This window comes from Arachis ipaensis, chromosome B01, assembly GCF_000816755.2.
Source record: "Arachis ipaensis cultivar K30076 chromosome B01, Araip1.1, whole genome shotgun sequence".
NCBI classification, from domain to species: Eukaryota; Viridiplantae; Streptophyta; class Magnoliopsida; order Fabales; family Fabaceae; genus Arachis; species Arachis ipaensis.
Window position 1 is genome coordinate 118,016,370 of NC_029785.2, and position 27,361 is coordinate 118,043,730.

Genomic DNA, 27,361 nt, shown 5'->3' on the forward strand with positions numbered 1-27,361 from the left:
CCTTGCTGTTGATGTTGTTGATCCATTTTCTACATGCTAGTATTCGATGCTATTTGCTGGTATGCTGTTTGACTACTGTTATACTAATTCTGCTTAATGATGCTTGGGTCATATGAATTTTCCTATTCTTTATGCTAATTGACCTATATTGGATTCAAATGAGCTGCTGAGTTATTGCTGTTTGTAACAACCCTAGTTTTTGAAAATCAAATAATTAGTTATTTGTGATTTATTTTATTTGTTGATAATTTTATTTTAAGAAAATTATTTTACTAAAGGTAATTAAATGGAGTTTCATGATAATTGGAATTTAAATTAATTAGAATTTTTATATTACTGCCAATCCGTCCACAAGCCGCCGTCGAGGGAACATAATCACGAAGAGAGAGAGACGCACGAAGAGAAGCCCGCGACCAGCCTTGTCGCCGTCAGTGCTGCGGGTTACCGTCGCCATCCTTGCGAGCTGCCACCGCGACGCCGTTAATGAGCTACAGCGCCGCCGTTGCCGCACTCTACTGCTGCCGTGTCTCACCAAGCCGCCGCTGGAGGAGGAGCGCTCGCCAGTTCTACCTCTGCTTCTAGTTTCTAGAATCTGAGAAGAAGCCACCGCCACTGCTGGAACTGTTGGTTTTATTGCTCTGTCCTTGCTCTAGATCCACTCTGAGCCGTTACCATCGCCGTTTGGCTAACACTAAGGCTTTCCACTGCCACCGGAGCTGCCCAGGACCACCACTGTTGCTGCCATAGGAACAGAACGGGTGCCAAAATCTGACACAATGCCGCTGTTGTCGATTAGAGATGCCAAAACTACCGCTGCTGTTGTGGATTTGGAATACTGGGTGTGTCGCGTTTAAATTCTGCAAATTTCGACACTCTGAGGTAGGAGATTTAACATTTTTAATTTAGAATGCCTACAAAGTTATTTGGATAAGTGCAAATGGTTAACAATGGTTAAGAATCTCTTAGTTGACATGAATGACTTGAAATGGATTTGAAGTTAGTTAATTGTTGTGATTATTCTGAGCTGTGGTTGAATTTAGATGCTGCTGTGATTAATGATTAATTTAGTATAATTTATTAAATTGAAGTATGCCGAGTTAATTATTGAATGAAATGTAATTGAGAGAAGTTAGTTGTGGTGATTATTCTGAGTTATGTTTGAAGTTGGATGCGGATGTGAATTGAATTTGGGTTATGGTTGTGATATTGACTGGCTTTGTTATCGCGAGTAATTAACTGATGAGATTTACTTTGGTTTGAGGCTATGAATGTCTTTGGGCTTTGTTGTGAATGTTTGAAGCTGTAATTGATATTGGTTTTTCAGATTTTGATGGAATTGTTGAAAGGTTCTGATTCTATGTGGTTATACTGAATTAGTTGAGTTGTGTGGCTGTATTCTGGTTATTGAGAGTAAGTGCTTCTTGTTGTTTTTAGTTATCTAATGTATCGGATTGGCTGTGAAATTGACTTGTGACTGGTTAGAATTGGTTTTGGTAGTTGTTAATGTTGGTTCATGATTAATTAGAATTAAGTTTGAGAACTGTTAAAAGATTGAAGCTTGATTATTAAATTGACTTTTTTATGAAATCTGAATTTAGAGATAAAATCAGTAACTCTAAAAAGTATAAGGATAACTTGTGATAATTGGAAACTATATGGAGCAGAATTTTTGGGTGAACATATTATAAGAGAACTGGAATTATGTAAATAATACATACTTTGGGTATTTTGGTGTCAATATTGCTAAGATTTTGGTTAAGTTAGGTGATAATGTATGTTGGGTATTTGGAAAGTGAAAAACTGTTAGTCCTTTGGTTAAAATAAAGGATGAATTGATGAAATAGAAGTTATTGATGGATTATGTGGAAATTAGTTATGAATTGATAAGAATGGAATTGGACTGATGGAGTATGTGAAAGTTGCGGATTATGGCTGAATTGTTAACTATTGCGGATTGTTAAATTTTTGATTGATTGAGAATTTGCTGTGATAATTATTGAGAAAGGTTTGATAAAATGTTGAGAAAGATGGAACCCGTAAGGGTGGCTAAGTCCGAGTTTTAGGGGAGGTGCTGCCGAAATTTTATAAAATCTGAGGTTTTATTTGAAAAGTCATTTTAGAAGATTTGAATTTGGAAAATCATATTATTTGAGTTTTATTTAGATGAGAAAAGAATTATACTATTGTGAATTTGGAATTACCAAGGAAAGGTTTATATTTCAAGTTTGAATTATTTAAGAAAGGAATTATGTTTTGAATTTAATTTAATATGAAAAGAGTTATGTTTTGGGCTTGAAATAAAGGATTACTTTTTAGGAGTTTGGTGAATTTATAATATTTGAATTCGAATGATAAAGAGAAATGATTTGAGCTAAGATGTTGTAAAAGTGAAAGATGTAAAGTTTGTATAGTATGATTGAACAGAGAAAGCAAGAGGTATTGCATAAGAATGTGAAAGTGATGATGAATAATGAGAATGATAATGAATGATGATAATGAGAATGATTATGTGATGATCTGTTGCATGAAGGCAGTCAGATAGATGGTGGTACGACCACTGAGAATGCTTTCCAGGGATACCTTGCTATAATGCTTTGCTGTAAGACAGAGGTTGCTTACAGAGGTATCGAGATCAGTGTGCTCCTGTAAGACAGAGATTGCTTAGAGTGAGTGTGTTGTACTCATGTAAGACAAAGATTGCTTACAGTGAGTGTGTTGTGCTCCTGTAAGACAGAGATTACTTACAGTGAGTGTGTTGGGCGTATATCGGCTAATAAGTGCCGCCAAGCAAGACAAAGATTGCTTGCAGTGGATACCATGCAAGACAAAGGTTGCTTGTAGTGGGTATTGCCAACAGAAAAGCCTTATCCAGACAGAGGTTGCTGGGTAACGTCTGGAGCGGGTATGTAACCGACAAATGAGCTCATTACCTGCACTAGGGCTAGACATGCATCATCCTTGTTTGCGCAGTTGCATTTCATTGGGTTTGCTCATTGTACTTCCCTGTGATTGTGCTGTTTGTCTTGCTGTGACTTGTTTGTATGTTGAACTGAATCTCTTGCTTGTACTATTAGTTTATGAATGTATTAAATTAATTAAGAATTGATGTTTTGATTGAGAATTAATTATGTGACTAGTTTCATATTTAGAATTTGTTTGAGTTTAGAGATTTTGAAGGAGGTAATTAATTAGCTAAAGTAAAACCAAAAGTATTTTCAAAAAGGTTTGATACAAATATAGTTTCCTTGAGTATGTTAATTATTTGCATGTTAATCATTACTTTTACGGCATTCCCATTTCCTACTGAGAACATGTGGTTTGTTCTCACCCCAAAATCTTCCACCCTTTCAGTGACACAGGTTCGAAGATTCAATTTGAAGCTGCGAACGATTATAGAACTTATTTATGAGTTAAGCTTATGATTTAAGTTTCTTTCATAGAATTTCCCTCGCCTTTGTAGCTTTAGTTTTTATTTTATGCAGAGGGATAGGAGTTGTATCTGAATTTCATTTAAATTCTCCTGTAAAATGTTTATTATTATTAATAAGTATATGATTATTATTACTTGGTGATGCTTTCTATGTGATTTTAATAAACAAAAACAAAATTTTTCTGGAATTTTCTATAAAACTAAATCGCGATATCGAACTAAAGGCTCAATAGTAAATAGTTAATAAAGGAAAGCAGGTTAGTAACACCTTACTTTCGGTACGATCATGACGTTCTGGAAGTTGGGTCGTTACACTGTTTGTGTTTGAATAGATGATGGTTGCTAACTGAGATTGATTTTATTGATGAATTTGTTGCTGAACTCATTTAGTTTGGCTCAATTGATTTTCGGTTCAATTAGTGGATAAATTGCTGTTCTCCTGCTATTTTGACGAGATATTGCTGCTGCGAGTATAATAGTTGTTGTTTAGAAATGATCATTGCAAGTTGAATTCAATGAAGAAAATACTGATTGAGTCCACTATTTTCATCCCTTTCTGCCATTGTGGTGCTATATTTATGCTCTTGCTTTTTGGCTCACTTTTTTATTTCCTATGAAACTATGCATATGGTTTTTGTGAATTTAAGTGTTCATGCATTCATAGGAAAGTTAATTTGTTCAATTGAAATTGCAGCCCTTATTCGAAAATGCACCTTGGTTCATGTGAAATATGACTGTTGAATTTGTCTGAATTATTTTGAATTCATATGGACTAATTTTGCTATTTGTTCAATTCGGGAATGCTCAATTTACTGCCGGAATGCTGCCAAATTTTTCTAAAAACCTTATCCTATTAATTTTCAATTGTGAACTGAATTTGGCACATTTTAGCTCTAGTCCCATGGTTTATTGCCAAATTTAAGTTATAGAGTGGTCGGCTGGCACTGACGCTTTTCTTCAGTTCCCTTTTATTCGATTTACATCATTGCCGACAACAAGGAACTAGTTGATGGATTTCTGTGTCAATTAGAGCCTTGCTGACCAATGAATTTTGAACTAGTTGACGGATTTACATCTTGTTTCTTTCTGCTGAGATTCTTTGAAGTTGCTATTGATGGTGCCTTTTTACCTGAGTGATGACATACATTGATGATACCTTATGTTTATCCTTTGTGCTTCTTACATTACATCTCTCATCATTAATGATTTGCTTTGCTCTCATGAGAGTGAGATTGCTTGTTCTTTAACTTTGTGCACTCATTTTGGTTAAAGAACAACATTTCCATGCCACTAACTTCTTCACACTTTTCTAACTCTTGACTTAATTAACTTTCTAACTTTTCTTTTAGTTTTAAACTAACTCTTTTAGGTTCCTTTTAAGGCATGATAATTGTTGTTGCTTAACAAATAAGCTTCTCACTATTATTGCAGGAATTCTTGGTTTTTGTTCTGATTGTTGTCTGAGTTCTGTTTTCTTGCATTCCAAGAGTTCATTTCTTTAAGTCAACTCATGAGTGTGTCTCAATCTTCTTTTGTTTCTGGCCTCCTGTCTGCTTGCTTCTTACCTGCTTTTCTTTCCTCTGTTTTATTTGATAATATGTATCCTGGAAATTCTATTTTTCAGGATGTCTGACAGAAAAGGAAAAGGCAAGGCTACGGCCAGCTCAGGTAAGAGGAAGAGAGGACAGTCGCCCGTTGCTCTATCGAATATCCTATCGGATGAATCTTGGCGTGAAAAGAACTTTACTGATCAAGAAAAAGCTGATCAACTTGTTCCTGCTAATGACCCAGTCAAATTCGCCAATCTTTACTATGAACTCAAGTTTCCGGTCTTTGCGGAAAAATGGCACCTCTACTTGGAAAGGACGCTCAAAATACCAACCAAATTAAGGAAGTACACTGAAAATCAGATCAAACAGAGAGGTTGGGTATTTCTGAAAAGAGATTTGGCAGAGGTAAACGCATCATGAATCCGTGAGTTCTATTCTAACTATTATAGGACGACCCTTGATGTAGTGCAGCTTCGAGGAAAGCAAATTTTAGTCACTGAGGAGGCGATAGAGGACATCCTCCACTTCTAGCCTAAAACAGATGATACAGATGGTTTTTAGAAAGTCGAGGAGTCTATTAGATTCATGATTTTTGGTGGGTCATGGAAGGAAAGGACATATACCTTCCAAGGCTCATCAGGAAGTATATGTCCAGAGTTCATGTGAGAGGCACCTTGCCATTTCTTTATATGATCACCCAGATGGCTCGTCGAGCTGAGGTGCCTTGGGAGCTAGAGGATGAGAGACCACCGATTACCGACTGCAAGAAGGTTATTCTGCACGGCAAGCGGTTCGGACCTCTAGGCCACAGACCACCTACTACTACTACCTCTACTGATGTAGCCACATCTTCAGCAGCACCTGCAGCACCACCTGCTTTCGCAGCACCACCTGCTGCTGCAGCACCATCATCTGCTTCTCAGCCAGTCTACCATCTTGTGCACTGTCTTTTTGAGCGCTTTGATCAGATGGAGCACCGCAATCAGCAGCGTTATGAGCAGTCTGAGCGTTGCAACAAGAGATGCTATTCCCATCTGAAGTTGATTGTGACTACTGGGTGTACTGACATCCTCTCCGAGCTTGATACACCCTCGGAGCACTCTGAGGAGGAGGATGAGCAGGAGGAGGCATAGGAGGAGGACCAACAGCAGGCACAACATGAGGAGACTCAGCCTGAGCAGCCTGTAGAGCCACAGGCTCCTACACAGCCACCACCGACAGAGCCAGTGGCACACCCTTCAGTAGGCGATAATCCTTCACACCCAGCTTGACTGAGAGCATCGAGGACGATGCTATGCTTTAAGTGTGGGAAGGTCGCCATCTCCGGCGGATTATATTTTGGTGAACCATTTTAGACTTTTATCCTATTTTGCTTTATTTTGTATTTTGCTTTATTTTATTTTATTTTTCTTTTAGTACTTGCACATTTCTATTTTACTGTACTTCTGTTTATTTTTACTTTGTTGCATTTTTCACTTTGGGCTTGTATATATCTTGGATATTTAGCTTGAATTGCACTTTTAGTTTATTAGTTGTGATGTGGAAAAACATGGATTATTAAGTTTATTTTACCCTTTTGGCATATGAGAAATTGATTTGATTGAAAATACGGATAAACTAAAAACTTTTAGCTTTTCATAATCACAACATCTCATTTAGCATATATATAATAATAAATATTGGTCAATTGATGAAATTTTCAAGGAATGTATCTTTTTCTTAGAAAAGGTATTTAAGGTTCACATTGATTTGAGTTAAAACCTTTTGCAACTTGCACGATATATATATATATATAATTGGAATATGGTTTTTGAGCTAAGAACACACAACCCGTGAGTTTTTGAGCTTAATTATATGGTTACATTATTTGACCATGATTTTTATTCTTGTGTGTTTTCTTCTCTATGATTGCAATCTATGGTTTATTCCATTCTATATGTCCATTATTTAGTGTATGTTCATGCTTATATGTGATTGAGGCCATCATTTGATATTAGCTCACTTATCCCAAATAGCCTACCATTCTATTTACCTTTGTTTGCCACATTGAGCCTTCTTAACCCCCTTTTTGTTCTTTATATTACCACATCACTAGCCTTAAGCAGAAAAATAATTAATTACCCCATTTGAATCTTTGGTTAGCTTAAGATAAAGATTGTATGTCAACTAAGTGTGGGGAAATATGGGATATATGGTTAATGAGAATGTATTTTTGCTTATATTGACAAATATTGGGAATTTGGGTGCCTACTCATGTGAAATTAGAGAAACATATGCATTGATATATTATGCTTTCATTAAAAAAAAAAGCGGGAATAAATGAATAGGGAAATAAAATCACCCCAATGTTAAGTTCAATAAAAAGATCAATGCATATGTAATGAAATTAAAAATTGATACATGAGTGTGTGAACTGTGAAAATATGTAAAAGTGAGATTTTGGGTAGCTATGCTTAATTTTATAATTGTATAGAGTATGTGTATGTGTTAGGTGAGAACTTAGGTTAGTCAAAGATTCATATGATAGCTCACTTGGCCATATACATATATCCTCATCCTTACCTTAGCCCCATTACAACCTTGAAAAGCCCTCATGATATTTGCATTTGTACACTGGATAAGTGTTGATTGGTTAGATGAAGAACAAAGTTTTAGAATGCATGATTAGAGAAGATGTGAGTGGTTTAACCCCAAACACTTGAGTGATTAGAGTGCATATACAAATCCAGTGAGGGTTCAATTGCTCATTTCCATATGTCCATATGTGATCATTGCTTGTCTTGCAAGTTTGTGAACTCTTTTAATTAACTCAACTCAATTGCGAATGTGTTTTGATATGATTGATTTAGCCCTTGATTGTGCATATATGATTTCTTGGAAATTTGACTCAATTTGACCACATGTATATATATATTTAGAGTAATTAGAATAGCATGATGCATGTAGGCGGCTCACATCTAAATAGGTTGCATTGCATAAGTTCCACCATTCTGCCTTCACTCTTCTGGTTCTCTTGAGCTTAGCATGAGGACATGCTAATGTTTAAGTGTGGGGAGATTGATAAACCGCTATTTTACGGTTTATGCTAATTTACAGCTCACTTGGCCATACATATATCCTCACCCTTACCTTAGCTCCATTACAACCTTGAAAAGACCTCATGATGTTTGCATTTGTACACTAAATATTTGTTGATTGGTTAGATGAAGAACAATTTTAGAAAGCATGACTAAAGAAGAGTAGAGTGATTGACCCTAGATACCTGAGAGATTAGAGTGCATATACACTTCCAGTGAGGGTTCAATGCTTGATTCTATGTTCCCTGCTTTCATGAGCTATCTTTCTACAAGTTTACTTGTCTTTTATTGTGTGATTTGAATTAGTAAAATCTGATTTATGTTTGTCTTGGAAATTTTGTTTACTTTTAACCAAGTAGGTAGAAGTAATTTTTGCATTTAGTTGCATTCATATAGATAGGTTGCATTTCATAATTTCTACCATTCCTCTTCACTGCTTTGTAGCTTCTCCTGAGTTTAGCATGAGGACATGCTAATGTTTAAGTGTGGGAAGATTGATAAACCACTATTTTGTGGTTTATCTTGTGCTAAATTAAGTGGTTTTTATCAAGTCTTTGCACACTTATTCATATAATTCGCATGTTTTACATTTTCCTTCCTAAATTTGTGCTATGATTGAAAGCATGCTTCTTTGGCCTTAAATTTACTAATTTTAATCCTCTCTTATTACCATTTGATGTCGTGATATGTTTGTTAAGTGTTTTCAGGGTTTATAGGGCAGGAATGGCTTAGAGAATGGAAAGGAAGCATGCAAAAGTGGAAGGAATACAAGAAATTGAAGGAATTGCTAAGCTGTCAAGCCTGACCTCTTCGTACTAAATTGACCATAACTTGAGCTACAGAGGTTCGAATGAGATGATTCCAGTTGTATTGGAAAGCTAACATCTGGGGCTTCGAAATGATATACAATTTGCCATAGTTACCATGCTGTTAGGTGACACGCACGCGTGCATCACGCCTACGCGTGACCTTGCAAAATTTCAGCGATGCATACACATAGACGACGCATACGCGTGACAGAGCCATGTGCTGGACGTATCAACAGCGATTTCTGGGCTATTTTTGGCCCAGTTTCAAGCTCGAAAAACACAGATTAGAAGTTGTAGAGTGGGGGAATCACATACATTCATTCACACAACTTTCATTCACATAATTTTTTAGGTTTTAGATGTAGTTTTCTAGAGAGAGAGGAGAGCCTCTCTCTAGGTTTTAGGATTTTAGGTTTAGCTTTTCTTAATCTCAGATTTCTATTTTGCTTTAATTTAGTTTTCTTCCACTCTTATTTGTTCTAGTCCTTTAGTTTACTTATTTCTCTTGTTGATTTGTTTATTTATCCACTTTAGTTTATGAACTCCATGTTGGATTGAATTTCTTATTAATGCAATTTGAGGTATTTCAGATTTATTGCTTCTTCTTTTATTTGTGAGTTATTGATATTTGAAATTGGTTGTTTGGATTTAATATTCCTTACTAGTTTTCTGTATTTTTATGTTATGCCTTCCAAGTATTTGATAAAATGCTTGAGAGGATGTTAGAGTAGAATTTTATGTTCTTGGCTTGGGAAGGTAACTTAGGAATTCTTGAGTTACTAATGTCCAAGTGATTGATACTTGGTAGCCATTAACTCTAGCTCTCATTAATTCCATTAGTGAAGAGCCAGGACTTATAGACTTAGATTGATATAGCTCATTTGACTTTCCTCTACTTGTTAGAGGATGATTTAATAGGATTGATCCTTGCAAATTATCATGTTGTGGTTAGTGATAAGGATATAGATCCTTGACCACCAAATCTTGCCAAGACCTCTTTTTACCATTTAATTTTTATTGCCATTTACTTTTCTTGTTTCCTATTTCAAAAACCCAAAAAGATACTTTTCCATAACCAATAATAACTACACTTTCCTGCAATTCCTTAAGAGACGACCCGAGGTTTGAATACTTCGGTTTAATTTTATTGGGTTTGCTTTAGTGACAACTAAATTTTTGTATGCAAGGATTCTTTGTTGGTTTAGAAACTATAATAGCAACAAAAATTCATTGAGGAATTCTAAACTGTCAAAAATCTATTCATCAGCAGCCATCAACAAGCTCTAAGCACAAAGGTACTAAGAAGAAAGTACTTAAAGGCTGGAGGGACAAGAAAGTCCCTACTGAAGGCCTCTCACCTGGCATGAGAGTTGTCTTCACCAAGAAGCCAGTCTTACCACATACAGTGAGTCGTATCCTGTCTCTAGAGCATGTGGAGCTCATTCATGAGAAGACAGGAAGAAAGTTCACTGTAAAGGGCAAAAATATGAGCACATACTCACCTCCCTAAGGAGCTAACCATCAAGCTAATGACGTTAAAGAAGCGCTTGTTGGGAGGCAACCCAACCTTAATTAATTGATTTTATTTTCTTTTATTTTATTTTTCTTTGATTTATATTTTAGTTTCATAATCATAGCATCAGTCAGAACAGAGACAGAATTCTTCAACAGTGAAAATAGAACACTCTGGATGGAGTGTTAAAGTTGAATGCCAACCAGGGTATCCCTGCTGGGCGTCCAACACCTCAATGGGCACCATTGCTGGCGTTGAACGCCAGCCAGAGAGCAGCCCTTAGGCATTCAAACGCCAATACAGAGAAGCAGAGAATCAGAATTTCCTAGCCTCTCAGGACCAGTGGGTCCCAAATCATCTCCACCTATCACACTTACTTTCACACTTCTCCATACTCACTTCCCTATAAACCCTAGCCCAATCACATCCATATCACTCCTCCAAAACCATCATAACTCCCACCAACCCCCACCCACTTCAAAATCAAATTTTTCACCCAAAACCCCACCCATGGCCGAACCTACCCCTTCCCCACTCCTATAAATACCCCTCTCATAACCCTTCATACACACACATCTCATACACTCATAACCCCACAAGGTTGATCCCTTTTTCTCCCTCTATATCCTTCTATTTTCTTCTTCTTCTACTCTATTCTTATCTTTTCTTTATTTTTACTCGAGGATGAGCAAAGTTTTAAGTTTGGTGTTGGAAAAGCATAGCTATTTTCTTTCCATTACCATTCATGGAACCCAAGGTTGGAGAACCCTTTAGAAAGAGGAAAGGAAAGGTAGTAGCCACCACCTCTGAATCTTGGAAGATAGAGAGATTCATCACCAAAGTCCACCAAGACCACTTCTCTGAAGTAGTGGCAGAGAAGAAAGTGATCCTTGAGGTCTCTTTCAAGCTCAAGAAGAATGAGTATCCAGAAATCCGAAGAGAGATCCGGAAAAGAGGTTGGGAAGTCCTAACCAATCTCATTCAAGATGTTGGAATTCTCATGGTGCAAGAGTTCTATGCTAATGCCTGGGTTACTAAAAACCATGACACTAGTATGAACCCAAATCCAAGGAATTGGAGCACCATGGTCCGAGGGAGAATCTTAGATTTCAGCCCGGAAAGTGTGAGGATGGCGTTCAACTTGTCTCTAATGCAAGGAGATCCTCATGCTTACACTAGGAGAGTCAACTTTGATCAGAGATTGGATTAAGTGCTCTCAGATATCTATGTGGAAAGAGCACAGTGGAAAAGGGATTCCCAAGACAAGCTCATTCAACTAAGAAGGCTTGACCTAAAGCCCATAGCTAGAGGATGGTTGGAATTCATCCAACATTCCATCATCCCCACTAACAATCATTCAGAAGTGACTGTTGATAGAGCCATCATGATCCATTGCATCATGATTGGAAGTGAGGTGGAAGTACTTGAGGTGATTCCTCAAGAATTGTACAAGGTAGCTGAGAAGCCTCACACCAATGCAAGGTTGGAATTCCCACACATCATCTGTCATCTATGAAATTTATTTGGAATTGTCATAAATGGAGATATCTCCATTGGGGAGGACAAGCCCATCACCAAGAAAATGATGGAGAAAACTAGAGAGCATGCACAAAAGCCTGTGTAGCAGCCTCTGCACGAAACCCCTGAGATGCCTCAAGGGATGTATTTTCCTCCTCAAAGCTATTGGGATCAATGGCAAACTTCTATTGGAGAACTGAGCACTAACATGGAGCAATTCAGGGTAGAGCATCAAGAGCATTCCACTACCCTCAATGAAATCAGAGAAGATTAAAGAGCCATTAGAGAAGATCAAAGGGCTTTGAGGGAAGAACAACAAAGGCAAAGGAGTGACATTGAAGAGATCAAGTATCACATTGGATCCTCAAGGATGAGTACTAGCCGCCACCATTAAAGGTGGATTTGTTCTCTTTTACCTCCTTTTCTGTTTTATTTTTCTGTTTTCTGTTATGTATTATCTGTTCTCTTGTTCTTGTTGCATGATCATTTGCATTTATGCTTTAAAGATGTAAAATGTTCCATATATCTCTCACCTTCCTTAAAAGAAAATTTTATTTGAAAAGAATTGAGAGATACATGAATTTCAAGTTTATAATAAGAATAGTTTAATTATTTTGATGTGGTGGCATTGCTTTTATTTTCTGAATGTATGAATAAACAGTGCATATTTGAAGTTGGAATTTTAGAATGTTGGCTCTTGAAAGAATGATGATGAAAGTGAAGTATTATTGGTAATAAAAAAATCTAAAAATTGATTCTTGAAGCAAGAAAAAGCTTGCATGCAAAAAAAATGTGCGAAAATAAAAAAAAAAAAGAGAAAAAGCAAGCATAAAAAGGCAAAAGCTCTTTAAACCAAAAGGCAAAAGCAAAAAGCCAGTAACCCTTTAAACTAAAAGGCAAGGATAAGAGGATCCAAGGCTTTGAGCATTAAAGGATAGGAGGGCCTAAAGGAATAAAATCCTGGCCTAAGCGGCTCAACCAAGATGTCCATACCCATGTGCTTGTGACGTGAAGGTGTCAAGTGAAAAGCTTGAGACTGAGCGGTTAAAGTCGTGATCCAAAGCAAAAAGAGTGTGCTTAAGAACTCTGGACACCTCTATATAGGGATTCTAGCAATGCTGAATCACAATCTGAAAAGGTTCACCCAGACAAAGTGCTTAGGGTCATGGCCAAGACTCCAAAATCTGTGTTCAAGAATAAAAAAGAACTAAACTAGGAGAGTTAATAAAATCAACTGGATTCTAAGTTCCTAAAGATGCCAACTATTCTGAGTTTCAATGGATAGTGAGATGCCAAAACTATTCAGAAGCAAAAAGCTACTAAGTCCCGCTCACCTAATTGTAACTGAGCTTCATTGAAAACTTAGAAATTTATTGTATTTTAATTTTCTTTTTATCCTACTGTGTTTTTAGTTGCTTGGGGACAAGCAACAGTTTAAGTTTGGTGTTGTGATGAGCGGATATTTTATACGCTTTTTGGCATCATTTTTATATAGTTTTTAGTATGTTTTGTTTAGTTTTATTAAGTTTTTATATGTTTTAGTGTTAAATTCACATTTTTGGATTTGACTATGAGTTTTTGTGTTTTTGTGCAGTTTCAGGTATTTTCTGGCTGAAATTAAGGAGCTGGAGCAAAAGTATGATTCAGAGACAGAGAAAGCACTACAGATGCTGTCCGGATCTGACCTCCTTGCATTCAGAAGAGCTTTTCTAAAGCTAGAGAAGTGTAAATGGAGCATCCTCAACAGCTATGGAAAGCCGACTTCCAGAGCTTTCCAGAAATATATAATAGTCCATACTTTGCTTCATATTAGAAGGCCCAAAACTGGCGTCCAACGCCAGCTTCCTACCCACTTCCAAGCATCCAGCGCCCACAGAGCATAGCCCATCATCCAAACGCCCTAAGAGGACCCCCTAGCCAGTATTTCACGCCCTAAAAGCCTCATAGCACGTGGATCTCACCAAAGCTTAGCCCAAACACTCACCAAGTAGGGTCCAGAAGTAGATTTTTAGCACTAAAAAGTCTAGTTTACCCTTACTAGTCATTAGTTTAGTATTTAAAGTAGAAGATCACGCTTTCTTAAGGATCTTCGCCCATCATTTACCATTATTCTAGTTATACATTGTATTTTCCTTTCAGTATGAGTTTTTAAACCTCCTAAGTTGAGGGGAGGAGCCTTGTGGAGTCCTATGAATTAATAAAAGTCTTACTGTTTCTTCTTCGATCCGTGTTTAATTCAATTCTAAGATGTATACTTGTTCTTCAACATGGTGAATAGGATGATCAGTAACAGTTAGTTCTGTTTATCATACTAGGACCGCATGCCTGAAAAACACCCGTGTCTACTTGGGTTCGTGTGAATACGTGGCTGGAAAGCGCGAACCGCCAGCTTGATTATACATCTCTCAGATGGCTAATCTACGACTTTGATGGGGACTTCTCGAGACATCAGTCCAGCTAATTTTTGGGGAGATTAGGGTCTCTATGGTAGAGGCTAGAATCCAAAGGAGCAGTATTCTCTGATTCGAAAGATTCGACCTTGTTTGTTACGTTTTGAGTAGGATCACCAAGAGAATGAACTGCTAGAGCTTCACCCTCCATCAGATTGGATGACCACGGGCAATGGCGTTTAATCTGGAGCAGAGGAGATCAATGACCACGGGTAATGGCGTTGATCACATACAGCCTGCCATTGAAGAAATCACTCGCAAGCAAAGAAGACAGTAATACCAGAGTTAATTCAGAAAGACAAAGCAACTCCAATCCTTAACCATATTCCTATTACTGATTGCCCTTACCTCAATCCAACTGATTCCATTCCAATTAACAAATACAAATTATGAATAGTTTCCTCTAATCCAACAACCTTCTGATTCTCCTGACTAAGACCTGCAAGATAACCATAGCTTGCTTCAAACCACAATCCTCGTGGGATTGACCCTGACTCGCTCAGATATTACTTTGATGACCCATTACACTTACTGGTATAGCTGTACGGAGTGTGGGGATTCGTTCACTATACACCACAAAACCCCCTTGACGACCCAGTGCACTTTGCCTTCCCCTTCTATCTCCTTCTATTTTCTTCTTCTTCTACTCCATCCTTCTCTTTTCTTTATTTTTGCTCGAGGACGAGCAAAGTTTTTAAGTTTGGTGTGGGAAAAGCATTGCTTTTTACTTTCCATTACCACTTATGGCACCCAAAGTTGGAGAATCCTCTAGAAAGAGAAAAGAAAAGGCAGTAGCCGCCACTTCCAAATCTTGGAAGATGGAGAGATTCATCACCAAAGCCCATCAAGAAGAATGAGTACCCAAAAGTTCGAAGAGAGATTCAGAGAAGAGGTTGGGAAGTCCTAACCAATCCCATTCAAGAAGTTGGGATTTTAATGGTGCAAGAGCTCTTTGGTAATGCATGGGTTACTAAAAACCATGATACTAGTGTGAACCCAAATCCAAAGAATTGGAGCACCATGGTCCGAGGGAGAATCCTAGATTTCATCCCGAAAAGTATGAGGTTGGCGTTCAACTTGCCTTTGTTTCAAGGAGATCCACATCTTTACACTAGAAGAGTCAACTTTGATCAAAGACTGGATCAAGTGCTCTCAGACATCTGTGTGGAAGGAGCATAGTGGAAAATGGATTTCCAAGGCAAGCCCATTCAACTAAGAAGGCTAGACCTCAAGCCCATAGCTAGGGGATGGTTGGAATTCATCCAATGCTCTATCATCTCCACTAGCAACCGGTCATAAGTGACTATTGAAAGAGCCATCATGATCCATTGCATCATGATTGGAAGTGAGGTGGAAGTACATGAGATGATTTCTCAAGAGTTGTACAAGATAGCTGAAAAGCCATCCACCAAAGCATGGTTGGTATTCCCTCACCTCATCTGTCATCTATGCAATTCAGCTGGAGTTGTCATAGAGGGAGATATCTACATTGAGGAGGATAAGCCCATCACTAAGAAGAGGATGGAGCAAACTAGAGAGCATGCACAAGAGCCTGTGCAACCGCCTCAGTATGAAATCCCTAAGATGCCTCAAGGGATGTATTTTTCTCCTCAAAGCTATTGGGATTAATGGCATACTTCCATGGGAGAATTGAGCTCTAACATGAATCAGTTGAGGATGGAGCATCAAGAGCAGTCCACCATCCTCAATGAAATTAGAGAAGATTAAAGGGCTATGAGGAAAGAACAACAAAGGCAGAGGAGTGACATTGAAGAGATCAAGCACTACATTGGATCCTCAAGAAGGAGCACTAGCCACCACCATTAAGGTGGATTTGTTCTCTTAATCTCCTTTTCTTATGTTATTTTTCTATTTTTTGTTATGTTGTATTGTCTGTTCTCTTATTCTTATTGCATGATCATTTGCATTTATGTCTTAAAGTTATAAAAAGTTCCATATATCTCTCACATTACTTAAAAGAAAATTTTGTTTGAAAAGAATTGAGAGATACATGAATTTCGAGTTTTATAATAAGAATAGTCAATTATTTTGATATGGCGGCATTGCTTTTGTTTTCTGAATGTATGAATAAACAGTGCATATTTGAAGTTGGAATTTAAGAATGTTGGCTCTTGAAAAAATGATGATGAAAGTGAAATATTATTGGTAATCTGAAAAATCCAAAAATTGATTCTTGAAGTAAGAAAAAGCAGCAAAAAGCAAAAGAAAAAGCATGTTACAAAAGAAAAAAAATAATAAGCATGCGAAAAAAAATCAGAAAAAGCCAATAACCCTTTAAACCAAAAGGCAAGGGTAAAAGAATCCAAGGCTTTCAGCATCAATGGTTAGGAGGGCCTAAAGGAAACAAAATCCTGGCCTAAGTGCCTCAACCAAGCTATCCCTAACCATGTGCTTGTGGCGTGAAGGTGTCAAGTGAAAAGCTTGAGACTGAGCGGTTAAAGTCATGATCCAAAGCAAAAAGAGTGTGCTTAAGAAATCTGGACACCTCTATCTGGGGATTCTAGCAAAGCTGAATCACAATCCGGAAGGGTTCACACAGTTAAATTGTTTGTGGCATTTATGTATCCGGTGGTAATACTGGAAAACAAAGTGCTTAGGGTCAGGGCCAAGACTCTAAAAGTTGTGTTAAAGAATAAAAAAGAACTAAACTAGTAGATTCAATAATATCATCTGGATTCTAAGTTCCTAAAGATGCCAACACTTCTGAGTTTCAATGGATAGTGAGATGCCAAAACTATTTAGAAGCGAAAAGCTACTAAGTCCCGTTCTTCTAATTAAAACTGAGCTTCATTGAAAACTCTGAGATTTATTGTGTCTCACTCTTCTTTTTATCCTACTGTGTTTTTAGTTGCGTGGGGACAAGCAACAGTTTAAGTTTGGTGTTGTGATAATCGGATATTTTATACACTTTTTGGCATCATTTTCATATAGTTTTCAGCATGTTTTATTTAATTTTTATTAAGTTTTCATAGGTTTTAGTGTTAAATTCACATTTTTGGATTCTACTTTGAGTTTTTGTATTTTTGTACAATTTCAGGTATATTCTGGCTGAAATTGAGGAGCTGGAACAAAAGTCTGATTCAGAGATAGAGAAAGCATTGCAGATGATGTCTGGGTCTGACCTCCTTGCACTCGAAAGAGCTTTTCTAAAGTTACAGAAGTTCAAATGGAGCGTTCTTAACGGCTATGGAAACATGCCTTCTATAGCTTTCCAGCAATGTATAATAGTCCATATCTTGCTTCAGAATAGAAGGCCCAAAACTGGCATCCAACGCCAGCCTCCTGCCCCAGTCTAGGCGTCCAACGCCCGAAGGAGGAGACCAGCATCCAAATGCCCAAAGAGGATCCCCTAGCCAGCGTTCAACACCCTAGAGGCCTCCTAGGACGTGGATCTCATCAAAACTCAGCCCAAACAGTCACCAAGTGGGCCCTAGAAGTGGATTTTAGCATTAAAAAGACTGTTTTACCCTTCTTATGTAATCCTTAGTCATTAGTTTATTATTTAAGAGATATTTTACGTAATCTTGGGGACTTTTGACACCATATTTTTGTTTATCACTGTATTTCTTATCAGTATGAGTTTCTAAACCTCCTATGTTGAGGGGAAGAGCCCTGCTAAATTTTATGGATTAATAAAAGTACCATTGTTTCTCTTCAATCCGTGTTTGATTCAATTCTAAGATGTATCTTCGTTCTTCAACTTGATGAATGGGATGACCCGTGACAATCATCTTCGTTCTTCATACTAAGACCGCGTGCTTGACAACCACCTGTGTTCTTCTTGGGTTCGTGTGAATACGTAATTGGAAAGCATCGAACCGCCAGCTTAATTATACATCTCTTAGACGACTAATCCACGACTTCGTTGGGGACTTCTTGAGAAACCAGTTCAGCTGAGGTATGGGGAGATTAGGGTCTCTGTGGTAGAGGCTAGAACCCAATGGCACAGCATTTTCTGATCCAGAAGATTCGACCTTGTCTGTGGCATTTTGAGTAGGATCATTAAGGAGAATGGACTGCAGGAGCTTCACCCTCAATCAGAATGGATCCACACTAACCCTGGGGTTCATATCTAGAGGAGATTGGCGACCACGACTGTACGGCATTGATCACATACAGCCTGCCATAGAAGAAATCATTCACAATTGAAGAAGACAGTAAGACCAGAGTTAATCCAGAAGGACAAAGCCTCTCCAAGCCTTAACCATCTTCTTATAACTGGTTACATTCGAATTCACAAAGTATTTTATACTCTATTTCACTTTTATGCATTTAAACAATCAAACCACCTACCTTTCTATCCTCCTGACTAAGATCTACAAGATAACCATAGCTTACTTCAAACCACAATCCTCGTGGGATCAACCCTGACTCGCTCAGGTATTACTTGGATGACCCAGTGCACTTGCCGATACAGTTATACGAAGTGTGGGGATTCGTGCTCCAGTAAGCGAAACAAAGTGGTAGCTAAAGTTGAAATATAGGTTGGTATTTAAACAACGGGTAAAACGTTCGCTCACCAATCTCGTACCTACTTCAAAACTTCAACTTCCAACTCCATCCATACACATTTCCACCATTACCAAGCATACTATATCAAACAACTCGTCCGAGAGTTCTTTACCTCTCCACTCCCTTCGCACGCCCACTATTGGTCTCAAGTCCAACATGTGCAAAACTTCTTCGCGTGAACACTAAAACTCCATAGCTTCCTGTGATACTGCGCATTTAAAAACTTCACCTTTCCATGTTCACATATAGCATTCTAAAAAAACTAACGTATCGCTTGCTATGCCTAAGGGTCATACGTGACTCTAGGGTAACCCTTGAGTTTATTCAGAATGATACAAGACTAGAAATAAAGGACAAGTGACAAGGATGGCGTCCACAAGAGTTTAAAAGACAACCTTGAGGATTAGAAAACAATACAACGGTCTAAAAAGAATTCAAGCTTAGTCAAGGAGTATGAGGTTTATAGAAAAGAAAATTCAAGGCCAAAGACAAACTTACAAGATTCGAATATGAATGAAACTCTTTCGAATGCATTGCCCATAAGAATCGGAACTTAAGAAAATCATTTTACATTCCAAAAGAGAAAGTATGCAACAACATATTTGTAAAAGAATGACGAAAGCATAGATGTGACCTTACCTTCATACAAACTCAAGTTGAATGAGATTATGTAAGGTTTGAAAAAGTAAGAAGAAAATATTGAGGTGCATCACTAACCAATCGCATGCATAAAATTTGTTATATAGTTGAAAGAAAAATTTAAGGTTTACTACATCAAAACAATTTTTAGGTTTAAAAATGGAATAGGGGGTTTTTGAAAAGTGGAAATCATTACCAACCCTAGTACTCAAAGCCAAGGCATTAGTTATAAGAACTGAAAAGTGATTAGAAAAGATTAGTAAGCTAAGGAACGATTAAAACACAAAAGAAACAAGTTTTTAGCAGAACAGGGGTCATGCGTACGCATGCCTAGGTCGCGCGTACGCACAATGATAAAAAGGATAGCCGCGTATGCGAGACTCCCAAGCAGAGGGGATTCCTTGTGTCGCGTGTTACAGGTCGCGTACGCATGTTTCAAAACTAACGTAATTGCGTACGCATGCCAGTGCCTGCGTACGCGAGATCACTTGGCAGTGGTCAATGCTCGCGTCGCGTGCTTTGCTCCGCGTACGTGATAAACCCATATTTCATGAGTTCTTTTGTGCTTAATTAGAGTGATTTATTCAACTCTTCACCTACTTATTCACATTAATCGCATGATTTTACTTTCCCTTCCTTATTATGTCATGTTGTGAAAAAACATGTTTCCTAAGCTTTAAAAATTAATTATTTTAATTACCTTTATTTCCATTCGATGCCGTGATTAGTGTGTTGAGTAGTTTCAGATTTTCTAAGGCAGAATGACCTAAAGGATGAAAAAGGAAACATACTAAAATGGAAGGAGAAAGCAAGACGGAGCTTTAAAGAAACCGGTATCCACACGATCGCATGGATGACTCGATCGCGTGCCAAGCACAAATCAGCAGCGACGCGGCCGCATGACTGACGCGACCGCGCGCCTTAAGCAGAATACACATGACGCGGTCGCATGACTGACGCGACCGCGCGGCAAGGAAAAGCTCCGAATGACGCGACCGCGTGACCCACGCGGACGCGTGACAGAGGCCACGCACCAGAAATTACAGAATACGCCCCCAGCAAATTCTGAAGCCCTTTTTGGCCCAGATCCAAGTACAGACAGCATAGACCAGAGGTTATAAAGTGTGGGAATGCACCCATTCAAAGAGAGCTCGCATATTTTCACCTTTCAATGATTTAGATTTAGTGGAGAGGGAGATCTTCTCTCTCTCTCTCTTAGGATTTAGGATTTCTTCTTGTTTTGGGAGTAACTCTGGATCCAGGTATAATGTTCTTTTAGTTTTACTTTTAATTATTTATTCCAACATTTGAATTGATTATTATAATTTACGAATCATTCCATGTTACATATTTCTAATTGAATTAATGATAATTTGAGGTATTTTCAGCTTATGATTATTCTCTTTGATTTAAGTTGCCATTACTTCCCATCTAAGGACACTTTTATTATTTCAGCAATTTACTTTTTCCCCTTTTGGTTTTGGTTAAGAATTCAGTAACTCGACAGTTATTAAACTCAACATAATTGATAATCGTTACCTTGCTAATTGAGTTGAACTTAAATAATCCCAACCTTTTCTTAGGAATTAATTAGGATTCAAAGGTCAATTTAATTAGTCCCTTGACTTTCCTTTGCTCTGGTAAAGGTTGATCAAGTGGAATTAAGATACAACTTTCATTATTGTTGAGAAGGATAACTGAGTTGGACTTCTAATTTCCCTTATCTTGCCAAAAGTTGTTTTACAGTTATTATTTATTTTTACTTGCCATTTAATTCACTCATCATTTAAATTACTTGCTTCTCACCTTCTAAACCCCGATTACAACCCTTATAACCAATAATAAGAACACACTTCTTCGCAGTTCCTTGAGAAGACGACCCGAGGTTTGAATACTCGGTTATCAATTTCAAAGGGGTTTGTTACTTGTGACACCCAAATGTTTGTACGAAGGGATTTCTGTCGGTTTTGAGACTATATCTACAACGCGACTGTTTTTATGACATTCTTTACTGGCAAAAATCCCGACGTCAAAATGGCGCCATTGCCGGGGAACTGCTAACGTGTGCCTTATTATTGGTTATTGCAAATATTTTTCTTTTGCTTGTTTATTTATTGTTGTTTTTCCTTTTTCTCTTTATTTGCTACTATGAACTCTCACCCCTCTCGCTTTGAGTTTGGTTCTAATATTGTTAAAGGAAATAGAAGTTATAACAGGAATGTGCATCAAGGTCAGACTAATCAAGGATGGATGGAGCCAAGAGGATCTAATCAACCCTTTAGGCAGCAATACCCTCCGAGATATCCTGGACAAAGACCATTCTACCGTGCATACCCAGCTGTAAGACATGGTGGACAACCTTGTAACTACCAACAAGCCCCACCCCGTGCATATGAACCATCCTTTCAACATAACCTCGAACCACCACACTCACAAGCTTCTCTTCACCATTCGCCATCATATGATCCTTCCTTACCCCAATACCAATCTAATCGTTCCCAATCATCACCACTTTCTTTTGTATCATGTCCAAGTCTGGAAAAACGCGAAGCAAAGGATCGCCTAAAAGAAACAGTAACTAAATTTCAAACAACCATTCAACAACTGGAGCAAGCACTAATTCAATGGGCCACTAGGCGCTCAAGTATACAAGGATTAACCACAACCCCATGTGGACAGCCCGATGAAGAGCGTAGCATGAAAGAAATACTAGAGACTCCAGTGGACAAGACAGAAAATGAATTCGTACTGGAACAAGTGGAAGAAGCTGTCATTGTTCAAGAAGAAGAATTGGTTGAAGATCTAGGCGATGCTGAACTTCCTTGGGAATACAGAATTGAGGAAAACTCCGTCCGAGATGCCACAGTTGATGCTAAGGAGGATACCGTACAATCTTCAAGGCAAGTCGTTTACGAAGAATCAGACGGAATAATCCAAGAAGCAAATTTCCTTGATGATGATAGTCACGAGTCTAGTTCTCCTATACTGAACTTGCGTCCACAAGTGAATTCTCTGAGATCGAAGAATCTTCCCCAAGTGAATATGAAGATGATGCGGAGGTAGATTTCTCTCAACCTCCAATCTATGACTCAAGTGATGAGGAAGACACCGAAGACTTTAATCATGGATTATGTTCTGACACTTGTCATCCCGGAAGGCTGGATATCTGTTTAAAGCTGCGCAGAAGCTTTACATGCCTAGTTTGGGACCCCGGAGGCTATTGGCATTCCAAGCACTGGTGGAAATTTTTGGACGAATTTAAACACAAGCCACCATAACAGGATACTCTTCCAATATCCAACTTAAGGACTTTAACTAAAAGTGTTAGGTGGGAGACAACCCACCATGGTATGGTGGCTTTTTTTTCAATTTATTTCTTGTTAATTGCTTTCATTTTTCCTTTTAATTTATTAAACCTGGAATCATGCATAAGCATCTATGATAGTCATTGCATTCTGCACTTTTCATGCATATATAAAAAAAGGGGTTTGCATGACGCGACCGCATGCCCCATGCGATCGCGTCATATCGCGAAAAAGACCACCCATGCGACCGCGTGACCCACGCGGCCGCGTGATATATATATCGGCGTAAGGATCCAACGAATAGAAAGTTGGGCTGGAATCGTGCGGCCCTTGTGCGTTTCGCACAAATTGGCCCACGCGATCGCATGCCCCATGCAATCGCGTCATTTACCCAATACCAATCCCACGTGACCGCGTGAGCGACGCGATCGCGTCGCATGGATTGCACATCACCCCAAAAGGAGACAGAGAGTTGCGCTAAAACGGCGCTGGAGTCGTGTGTTTAGCACAACTTCCAGCGACGCGATCACGCGACCCATGCGATCGCGTCACCCTTCTTTCCCCCCTCTCATGCGATCGCGCACCCCACGCGATCGCGTCACTCCCATTCTCGTCCCAACCACGTGACCGCGTGCCCCACGCGGCCGCGTGGATTCAAAAATATAACCCCCCTCAGCCCGCGAACCCTATCAGTCGCGCAGCCCTCACCCCCAACCCTCTAAGTGGATCTAGGTCTGTTTACTTGCACTGTTCTTACTTCTGTTTTATCCTATGTGCAAATCTGTTGCTGCTATAATCATAATTCATATGCTACTTTCTTGTATGTTGCTGCTGTTTACATTGAGTTTTTATGTTTATTTTATATTTATGTACATGCAGCTTGATTTTTTTAATTCATATGAACTGATTAAATTGCTGTTTATTTTCTGGGACAATCCAATTTTAGCCGGAATGCTGCCCAAATTTTTTTTAAATTTGTTTTCATTCATGTTTTGGTTTGGCATTTCTGAAATCTGTTTTGCTCTGCTTTACCCAAACCACTACATGAATACTATGGCAGACCTTCTCACCCTTTTTGATTTCCTGGTTCATAAACTGCTTGTTCAATTATGAGTACTTCTATTCTTACCTGTGAATCCTTGTTATATGGTTTTTTTTCTCTATGCCACTTACTTTAACCTGCACTTTACTAACTCACTGATTTTAATTTCTTTTTCAAATCCTAACCATACTAACCCTTTTGATCTCTTTTCTGATTATTTCCACTTTCCTCTAACTTTCTAACCATGGCATATTGCTTAATTTTTTCCATTTAACATAAATTCAATCACATTTCATATACTCATTTTCCTTATTCTATTCCTACCTTACCGCTTTGAGTTTCCTTTGTTTAAATTGCCTATTTACTTTCCTATTTTATCCATTTCCTGGTTTTCTGTTTTTCAGGATGTCTGCCTCACAGAGGAAAGGCAAAGGCAAGGCTACTGGCAAGCGCAAGAGAGGAGATTCCTCCCAGTCCATCATTGCTCTAATGCACGATTCATCATGGCGGGAGAAGAACTTCACACCGCAGGAGAAAGCTAACCAGCTGCTTCCTGCTAATGATCCTATAAAATTTGCAAACCAGTACTGTGAACTGAAGTACCCAACTTTTGCAAACTCCAGAAATCTATACCTGGAACGTACCATGAAGATTCCAGAGGCCCTCCAGCAGTACACTACTGAGCAAATCAAGCAACGGGGCTGGTTCTTTCTGGAGAGACCACTGACAGAAGTCAATGCATCTTGGGTACGGAAATTCTATTGCAACTACTACCTTACTACCCTAGATGCAGTGAACCTGAGGGGAAAGCAAATTCTGGTCACAGAGGAGGCCATAGAGACCATTCTCCAGCTCCCAGCCAAGTCCGATCAGCCAGATGGTTTTCACAGGCTGAGGAGGACATGGGCCAGATGCAGTTTGACTGGGATGCCGTAAAGGCACGGATAGCTCTCGACCCTGCTGTTCCTTGGGAGATGGGTCAGAACACCACTATGCCTAGAGGGATCAAGAGAGTGTACTTGAACGATGAGGCTCAGCTATAGCATCAGATCTTGAGTAATTTTGTGATGCCGAGTACTCACGAGACGGAGATCCCAGCTACCATGATCACCCTCCTTTGGTGTGTGCTGGAGGGTAAGGACATTTATCTGCCACGTTTTATCCGACATTATATGGCCAGGGCCCACGTACGAGGCACTCTCCCCTTTCCTTACCTGGTTACACGGCTAGGCCGTCAGGCTGATGTGCCTTGGGAGGATGCCGATGAGAGACCACCAGCAGCGGACTGCAGGAAGATCATCCCGCACAGCAGGAACTTCCTTGCTTTGGGCTACAGACCACCACCTGTCACTGCTACTGATGAGACAGCCCCTCCGTCTGCTGGACCATATTCATCCCCAGCTGCCCCAGCTGCCCCTGCTGCCACCACTGCACCTCCACCCGCCTCTGAGCCGGTCTATCGCCTCGTGCACCGTCTATTCCGCCAGCTTGATCAGATGGAGCGCCGTAACAGGCGCCGGTATGAGAGATTAGTGCGCCGCAGTAGGCGACGCTATTCCCATCTGAAGCTGATGATCAGACAGGGTGCCGACATCCCCTTCGAGCCCGACACCCCTTCAGAGCCATCAGAGGATGAGCACGAGGAGGAGCCTCATTCCCAGGCGGAGACTCCTCAGCAGGCAGCCACAGAGCAGGCTGCCCCGCATCAGGAGGTTATGCCCCAGATAGAGGCTGCAGATCCGGAGATCCCACTCCAGTCCGTCCCACCTCCACAGCAGCCAGACCCTCTGCCCACCACCGCCACGGAGACCCCAGCTACCATCCCTACCATTGATGACACTCCTTCACACCAGGCTTGATTGAGCATCGAGGACGATACTTCATTTTAAGTGTGGGGAGGTCGCCATCTCTGGCGTTTATTTTGGTGAACCACTACATATTTTTTCTTTTATTTTGGATATTTTTCTGTATTTTTCTCTTTTTCTTTTACTGTTATTTTCTGAGTACTTATACATTGCTACTTGTGTATTTTACTCTATTTTCTGCATTTTGCATTTTTTGTTCATATTTTAGTTATTTAGTTTAGTTTGTAATTCTGATTTATTAGTGGATTAATTAGTATAGTTTACCCTTTTTAGCATAAGATAGTATAGTTTAAATAGAAAAATATAAAAAGGAAGTAAACTAGAAACTTTAACAGAATCAAAATAACCCACACCTCGTATATATAGCACTACATGTCAGTTGACAACATTTCATCAAGGAGGAACATTAAAACTTTAAAAGCTACCCTAAATAATTTTTTTTTCAAGAGAATAATGGGAATTTTTAACTAAACCTGCATACAATATATGAATGATATATGATGCTTGAGTTAGAGAACACACAGCCTGTGAGTCTTGAGCTTAAATTGTATGGTTGCATTCAAACAATAATTTCATTTCTGTGTGTCACATTTCTTTTTATTCTGATATTCTTTACTTTGCTTTAATTTATATATCCAATTATAGAATATAGAATAGATACATACCAAGAGAATGATTGAGGCCATCATTTGATTTTAGCTCACTCACCCCAAATCAGTCTACCTTTTACATCACCCTTGTTAACCCCCTTGAGCCTTTTAAAACCCCTTTATTCTATTTAGCCAAATTACTAGCCTTAAGCAGAAAAACAAAGAAAAATCCCAAGTGAATCCTTAGTTAGCTTAAGATAGAAAATTATGAATAGAGTTAAATGTGGGAGACCTTTTGGGAACATGGGTAATAGAAACAAAAGGGTAGAAAAAGTAAAAAAGGAATAAAATAAAATTTGGGAAGCATGCTCATAAGAAAATCTAAGTGATTTAGTTATCATGTGCAAAAAAAAAAAGTTATTTTTCAGCATTTAAATAAAAGGGAATACAAAAAGGAAATTCCCCAATGAAAACAATGCACATGGAATAGAAAAAAAAATAAAATAAAAAGTGAAACATGAGCATGTAACAATAAGTGGGAAATTATGGGAAATTAGGTAAAGAAATTTTATTTTACTAGATGTGTATGTTAGGTGAGATCTTAGTCTGATTAGGGATTCGCTTATTAGCTCACTTAACCCTATACATAAATCCTTAACTTTACCTTGGCCCCATTACAACCTTAATTAAGACCTCATGACTTTTTGGTATGACTATATTCTATAATTGTTGATTGGTTAGATGAAAAACAAAGCTGTAGAAATTAAGAATAAAAAGAAAAATAGAGTGAATAAACCCAATAAACACTGAGTGACTAGAGAGTAAACACAAAATCCAGTGAGGGTTCAATAACTCATCAACATATATCTATGCTTAAAATTTACTAATTGTTTTGCAAGTTTGTACAATGTTTTCTTTCCCATCTCATTTGCTAAAGTGCTTTATTATTTAAGGGCTGACTATATATATATACACAACTCCTTGAGAATGTGAATTAACTTAGCTACATGTAAGCTTTATATATGAGTGGATGAATTAGA

The 27,361-nt window shown here is 38.6% G+C and overlaps 1 protein-coding gene across 1 annotated transcript; it reads left to right on the top strand.

Moving 5' to 3' along the window:
• Positions 339–6,592, top strand: LOC110272163. Its single transcript, XM_021124048.1, has 2 exons — positions 339–879; positions 5,055–6,592. The coding sequence occupies exon 2, from the start codon at positions 5,583–5,585 to the stop codon at positions 6,111–6,113; it is 531 nt and encodes a 176-aa protein (XP_020979707.1). The 5' UTR covers positions 339–879; positions 5,055–5,582; the 3' UTR covers positions 6,114–6,592.

Excerpts from the sequence above, each read along its gene's own strand:
- LOC110272163 (XM_021124048.1), top strand. The coding sequence starts at position 5,583 with ATGGAAGGAAAGGACATATACCTTCCAAGGCTCATCAGGAAGTATATG.